General features: G+C 44.2%; 1 protein-coding gene across 1 annotated transcript; it reads right to left on the reverse strand.

Moving 5' to 3' along the window:
• Positions 1-573: 573 nt before the first annotated feature.
• si:ch211-161h7.8 (thiosulfate:glutathione sulfurtransferase) lies at positions 574-3,476 on the reverse strand. Its single transcript, XM_010890044.4, has 4 exons — positions 3,230-3,476; positions 1,356-1,478; positions 1,056-1,218; positions 574-699 (listed from the first exon to the last, which is right to left on the reverse strand). Exons 1-4 carry the CDS (start codon positions 3,363-3,365, stop codon positions 645-647), a joined length of 477 nt encoding a protein of 158 aa, XP_010888346.1. The 5' UTR covers positions 3,366-3,476; the 3' UTR covers positions 574-644.
• Between the last annotated feature and the right edge of the window lie 3,968 nt (positions 3,477-7,444).

Here is a 7,444-nt window from a genome sequence, read left to right on the forward strand (position 1 = left end):
GAGAAAGGAGGAACATTATATGCTGACTGCATATCATTTCATGCAGTTTGACACGAGTCTGTGCTGACCCCTATCCAGTGGACAGACTGCTACGTGACATTCACCCGAAGTGGAGGAAATTTGAGTCCACTATTCTGCCATTGTACAACTGTGTTGCCCTACGCACCAGATTAGATTGGCCTTCCGAGAGAGAGAGAGAGAACTTTCCTCTTGAATGAGGGATGTAGAGACCTTGGGCTAGGCATGTGTTTGACAGCTGCTTAAATGTCAAATTTACTCACAGGCCATCGACATCGATCGGCCGTGAACGCTCACCAGAAAACGGACCGTCATAAACAACAGCTGCGTAATTGTTAAAGAACGGCCGTAGTTATTATGAGGCATATAAAACAATGCTGCCATCTTGTGGCTGAACAGGTGAATTATAAACAGTTTCACTAAACTGTTCTGAAAATGGTAGCTCTTGACAAACAGCACTGAGCTGCCCCTTTACGATTGGTTTGGGTCTTCTGTTGCAAAACCTGTAGAACGCAGGGGTTCCGGGGCTGAAGAACTCAAGACTCAGGATTTGATTTTGTTTACAACTTTATTGTTCCCAGGAAGTGTCGGTGAGATTAAATGGTTCACATGGTTGTGAAGGGGACTCAATTTCCCTGATGTGACGCCCATTCACTGTATCCCCCCGGGTAGTGCCGAGGCCTAGGAGAGAGAACGGGACAGGGAAGGACGTGTCAGGGGGGTAAAGGTCAGTGGAGTGAGAGAAGCAGGAGCGACAGGGATAAGAGGTGGGAGGAGAGAAGGTGGAGCGACATTAAAAGGGAAAGAGTAGAGGAGTGACAGCGGGAAAAAAGGAAGAGGTGAATAAGAGAAGCAGGAGCAACAGGGAAGGTAAAAGGTCAGGGGGGTAAAGGTCAGGGGAGTGAGAGAAGCAGGAGCGACAGGGAACGGATGGGGGAGGAGAGGGGAGAGACAGGATCTTTTAGGCGTTTATAATTGCGGACGAAAACCTCCCCCTGATGTAAACGGTACTCCAGAGAGTTTGAGGTGTGTTGTACCTGGTGAAGCCCAGCTGACGGGCGATGGCCAGGGCTTTGAGGCTCCGGTTGCCCCTCTGGCAGTGAAACACAATGTTGTCGTCATCTTTCCCCGGAGCCTGCACCACAAACTGCTGTTGGAAGTGTTCTGGCGACAGCTTCAGAGATTCCTCCAGCTGATCCACTGATGCACATGCGCATACACACAAACACAAACAATTTGAGAGATTGCATGTATGTGTGTGTGTGTGTGTGTGTGTGCCCGCCCCCCCGCGCACACACACACACACACACACCCCATGATTTGTGCAGTCCACTCACGTGGGATGTTTACAGCATCAGGAATGCGTCCAGACATGAACTCATCGGGGTTGCGGACGTCAAATAGCTGAACACTGTGGTGGGACAACATGTTCCTCAGCTCCTCGTAGCTCACCGCTGAATCTGGGGCACATCGACAGGACATAGTAACGGATCCATCATCAAGATGTTGTCTTCAAAGGCCTCATTAAACCTGGACACACCACCCATTGCTTTAACGCTGTTGGCTCAACTGGGACGTCTGGAACCTTAGATGCTGGAAGGAACCCACACTCCATCCTTCTACTTGACTTCTGCGGGGCCCAAGTCGTCACTAGAGCGCAGTGGGGCAAGGCAACTGAATTAAACTAACCCCACCCAAACCTTGATGGTGCTGGCCAATAACACCTCCCTTCACTGAAACCCTGGGCCAATCAGCAAGCAGGATTAAAACCCTGGCATGGCAATGACGCAGCTAACTGCACGGCAATGATCTTACTGCTGCGCCAAATGGAACAACTCAACCTACAGACACCCATCAGTTGGTTACACCACCCTGCCCGTACACATCAATTGGAAACCTCTACAGACGACGGGCCATGCAGCAGTGTCTTGGACTGAATGTTAGAATGGGCAGAACAAAAAAAACATTGCAACTCCAAACAGGAATGTCGCTTCGCCAGACACGTTGATTCCGGTGTCTCAGAAACAGCCACTGTGTCTAAACACTTCGTGAGATTTGAGCGGGAACATTTTCCTCAGGGAGCTTGATGTCAACTGAGCAAATTTTGAGTGCCACAGTGCATCTGAACATCACTGCACACCGGGTGGAGCTCTTCATGTCTGCGGCTGACCCTCTGTTATGTGAATGAGTCGCGCAGGATTACGTTCCATGTCACAACGTATGGAGTCTCAGAATGGTTCCAGGAACATTACAGCGGGTTCACGGTTTAGGGGCTGCCTGCAGAGACCTCCGGACCTCAAAAGGAGCATCTTTTGGGATTAGATGGATTCTGTCTGATCTGCAGAAACTGATCAATGTCATTGCATTAGCATGGACTAAGATCCCTTGGGAACATAACAAACATCTTGTAGATGTCACATGCCCCAAATAATTTGATCTGTTCTGGAGGCAAAGGTCTACAACCTTGTACTATGTTTACCTAATAAACTGGCCACTGCACACAAATGGAATTCAGGGAAACTAAACTGTTTGGTTGAAATGACGGTGTTAGACTTGGAGTACCCATGTTGTTTATATTACTTGAGCATTTGCACAAACAGAAGTAAACAAATATTTCATCAAATGATCAACCAATTCTCACACAGACAGACACACACACACACTTTTAATAGAATGTCCTGGTGATGTCTGTCTTTTCAACATTCCACATGTTTGAGGTCCTCTCTAGAATTGCTGCTTTTAGGTTAATCACTGTTACTCTGAGCTTGACAAAGTGGGTTGAAAGAACCTGCCTCTGGTTCACGTGTGCTAAGGCAGCATGGACTTGAAACCCTTCTACTTCCCTTTCAGCAAGAAACACATTAGGTTCAACTGTTGCATGGCTAATATTTATTCATTGGACTTCCAGTTCAACTCTTAGTCTCCGAGGTCCGTAGCCTGCTGGTTTTCTGTTCTAATCAATGAAAAACTAAACCTACCCGAAACCTGGAGTCCAAGGTCTAAATTAGTCCATATTTAGAGGGAAAGACTGAAAAGTATGAGTATTCCGGAAAAACACTGCAAATAACTTTAGCATTTATTTTGAATCCTCATTCCAATAAAACATTTGGTATAGAGGGGTTTATATAAAGCAGTCACACCGAACAAGTATAGGTCCGTAAACAATTATAAACATTACTCTGGACCATGACAGGTGTTAACTTTAGCCTACCAGAGTTGTGCGAGGACTCGCATCTTACGGTCGACGACGTGAAATTACAACATTGCCCTCTGGTAAGGAGCGAACGTCGGCAGCTGGTGTTTGCCGCAGTCAGAAATGCTCTCCGGAATAGCAAGCCCGACACCATGTTTACCGCAGATTGGCTCTTGTCGTCACCAAAGGAACGCACTGTGTTGACAGGCTTCACGAGCAAGTCGTAACCAGGAAACTCGGAAGTGAAGTGGGACGGGTTATGTTTTGTCTTATTTTTTATTACAGAAATAAGGCTAACCAGTTACGGAACGGGGTGTGGTATGGCCACTATAGGATGGTTAAAAGCGGTTCTTAGGCACGACGCAGGCAGAGTGCCCTGATACAGCAACTTAGCAATGTCGTTTTGGCAATATACCAGAAACCCCCTGAGGTGCATTGTCATGGGCATCACAAATTGACAAATTATTTCTCAAGGAAGTGGCAACGCATCAATCAGAGCAAAATTAATATGAACATACAAATACACTATATTATAAAAACTGTACATGCATTATTGCACAAGAAGAGATCAGTTATTTCAGTCATACCTTTGCAAAATACAATTTGTCTTATTCAAAGTATGTTGTCTGTCTTAAATGTTATTGAGTTAATAGGGTTTTACATTTATAATAATCTATTTGGCTTAAGGGGAAGGTGTGGTAAAATCTGTTATGAAATCAATCGCCATTGAACTATAATTTCCATCGACTAGAAGCATGTGTTTTGAAAGCCATGTATATTACCATATTCTTACCAGACCAGGCAGCCTGTGATTAAGTCAGATTGCCATCATACTATGACTTGCACTTTGACCCTGGTCCTGTGATTCCAACAAGCCCTAGCTGGCTCCACCTCGTTGTATTTAACTGAGACTTTGGCTAAACACGGTACAGTGGCTAGCTAACGTTAAATATTGCAGCGTTTTTCTTTTTTTTTTTCTACAAACATTTTTAATCAACAATCTAAGGTCAATGTGTCTGCCTGATTGCACATTTGTTTAAATATTTACCTGTTGGTTTGTTACCCACTGTATTTCCAAGCCTCAACAGTGTCATTTAGTTTCAATTTTATTTTTATTTCAACACTCTTTTCAACACCCATTCTGTCATCAGTAGAAGGTTGAAAAAATTGAAGGTTATAAGTCCCTATAGCTCTACTTGTTGAAATGCTCGGTACTTGGTCCCGTAGGTTTATTAGGTTCATAACGGTTCACTTTAGGAATTAAGAAGAATGTTTGCAATACATTGCTATTAATAGATGCGTGGACAGTGATTTCACCTAGAATTTGCTGTCCATGTTTCCTCATTACTAATGGCCACAGCTTCTGCATCTCTCATTTCAGCCGCCAGGGCGATGGGACTGTGCTGTGCCTGCCAGGCTGGTCACCTTCACAATGTCTAGGAGGTGCCTGAGAAAAGGGTCAAAGCCCCACTGTACTACTGATGAAAAACAACAACTATGGTGTCAATCAATCAAATGTATTCATAAAGCCCTTTTTACGTCAGCAGTTGTCACAAAGTGCTTTTACAAAACACCCGGCCTGTAACCCCAAGGAGCAAACAACAACAGTGTTGAATTTCAACTGATTCCAGTTCCTTTTATCCTGGTCTGTCACTTTATGGAGCATCGCTTTTTAAGGTTTGTTAAAACTTTCCACAAGCCCGTCTGTTTGAGGGTGGTATCCAGAAGTGGGAATTTGCCTAACCTTCAGGAATAATAATCGTGGTCTCTGACACTGAGGTCTTTGGTCACTTAGGGCACATGGCTGAAAAACATAACCAAGTCTTCTGTAATTCCTTTTCAAGTTATAGGTACTTACGGGAATGGCCTCTAGCCACTGGGGATGGAACATTGAAGGATCACTCTAGAATAGTGTTTCCCAATCCTGGTCCTGGGGACCTCAAGGGGTGCACATTTTTGTTTTTTGCCGTAGCACTCACACACCTGATTAAAATGTTGCCCTGCCACTTACACACATAATTGACGTTATCAACCTATCATCAAGTCTTGAAATTTGAATCAGGTGTGTGAGTGCTAGGGCAAAAATAAAAACGTGCACCCTCTCGGGTCCCCGGCGCCAGGATTGGGAAACACTGCTCTAGAAAGTCTAGGATGTCACCAGGAGCCTGCGAAATCCATAGCTGTCGTCTCGGAGTGTGCATCTAAAATAGTGTTAGGGATTGTGGGATTTTTTAAGTGAGGTTTAGGGGACACGATCACTGTCCATTAAGAGTGCCCCATGATCTGGTCCTTTGTGTTGTGTTAGGATTTGTCAGGTGCAAGGACGTGTGAGTGGGCTACTGTAGCCCGCGATCAACAAGTTATTTAACTTAACCATTTTACTTACTTGGCATAGTACAAAAAGGTAAGGGTGTCTCAACACTCACTCTAGCCCAAATAAATGCCTCACTGAGTTCAAGTAATAGACACATCTATTACTTGAACTCAGTCAGCAGCGACTTTGTGAATCAGAAAGTGATGGGATGCTGCATCAGTTTATTGGGAGGAGTCAGAACGCAGAGTGAAGGAAAAGCAGCTGTGAAGTGGTCAGCGTATGTGGGAACTCATTCAAGACTGTTGGAAAAGCTCCCAGGTGACTACCTCATGGAGCTGGTTGAGAGAATGCCAAGAGTGTGCAAAGCAATCATCAAGGCAAAGAGTGGTTACTTTAAAGAAGTTAAAATATAAATGTATTTTATTTTGATTTGTTCAAGGTTACTACATGATTCCATGTGACATCTAAACAATTTAACACTGAGTGTTTTCGAATGTTGATGTCTTCACTATCATTCTACAACATGGAAAATAGTAAAGAAAAAGAAAGATATACCCTTGAAGGAGCAGGTGTGTCCAAACTTTTTGTATACGCGCACACACACACAGTTTATGGTTAATTTTACAGCATTAAATACTGGATTACAAAATGTGGGTTTATTATTGCTTTGTTTCTCTCAACTATCTCTCTCTGGTCTTTCAGCTGTCCCTAGCACATTCTGTGTGACTCACTCGACCACGTAGCAAAACAAAAGGCTTAACTGTCCCAACACACAAACACACACACACACACACACACACACACAAACTAAATATTGTTGTTCTATCCTTGTGGGGACCAGATAAATTATACCTTATTTTAGCTATCCCTTAAACCTGACCCTAATCCTAACCATAGCCATATCCTAGCCCTGGTCTTGACTTCAATAACCAAATATTCATCCCAAACCTAATCTACCCCTAACACCTAACCATAACCCTAAATGTCTAAAAATCTAAAAATAACCCCAGTTTTATTTATAGGACTAACCCCCAAATTAAATGTTTTACCCTGAACCTAACCCCTAAGACAGAAATAGTCTGTTTTCCTTTTGGAGACCACTGAAAAACTGTGGGGACCAAACTGTCACATGATATAATCTTTGTGATGAAACCAGGACATTCACACAGGGGGGCAGCAAAGGACAGGAAATGACCCCCATTCACTCATCCCCTCATCTCTCTAAAATCGACGTTTATTGGCCACAGTCACATTATAGCAGATCTTCTCATGGTGTTTCCGGCTACTGAACGAGGCAGTAGATAATCTGATGATGATCGGATAAAAATAGCAACGATAACATGAGACTAGAAGAAGCAAGTCACAAGCGATACACGTTTGCTGTCATGCATTAAAACACCGCACCGCACCAAAACATGGAACAAAGTAACAGATATACAGTTAATAACTCGAAAATGACCCGTGTTCAGCACATCTAGTAAAAGTAGAATTTGGCCGTATGTACATATAGTCAGCTTATGTACATAAGTACGCAAAATACACTGGGGGCGGAGACATTTCTGAGCGGCGGACTAAGCGAACCATCATTATTTAAAGCAAAAATCATGGTGCTACAATCAGAGTTGAGAGTCTGCCTAGTAATAGATATCCACTAGAGGGGGTATAGGGTGGGTTCCATAGTACTTCAGTGAAGTCTCCCTCACTTCCTTTGCACATGGGACTACAGCGTAGACGGGGCCGGCCCTAGGCATAAGCAACATAGGCGGTCGCTTAGGGTCCTCAACCTCTAGGGGGCCCCAGTCTGCTAGTGGCCCTAGCCAACAGGGCCTACATTTTGCATAGGGCCCCGAAAAGGGTAGGGCCGGCCCTGGTGCATGCTGCATTGACTTAATGTGTGTGTAAGATGTTGATGGGTGTTT

Source organism: Esox lucius, chromosome 21 (genome assembly GCF_011004845.1).
Source record: "Esox lucius isolate fEsoLuc1 chromosome 21, fEsoLuc1.pri, whole genome shotgun sequence".
Lineage (NCBI taxonomy): Eukaryota > Metazoa > Chordata > Actinopteri > Esociformes > Esocidae > Esox > Esox lucius.

Bases quoted from the DNA above. Each gene is read 5' to 3' on its own strand.
- si:ch211-161h7.8 (XM_010890044.4), bottom strand. From the start codon at position 3,365: ATGGTGTCGGGCTTGCTATTCCGGAGAGCATTTCTGACTGCGGCAAAC. The intron at 1,219-1,355 runs GTGAGTGGACTG...CATGTGCATCAG, and splicing joins TGATGCTGTAAACATCCCAC to TGGATCAGCTGGAGGAATCT. The intron at 700-1,055 runs GTACAACACACC...TCTCTCTCCTAG, and splicing joins CGTCAGCTGGGCTTCACCAG to GCCTCGGCACTACCCGGGGG.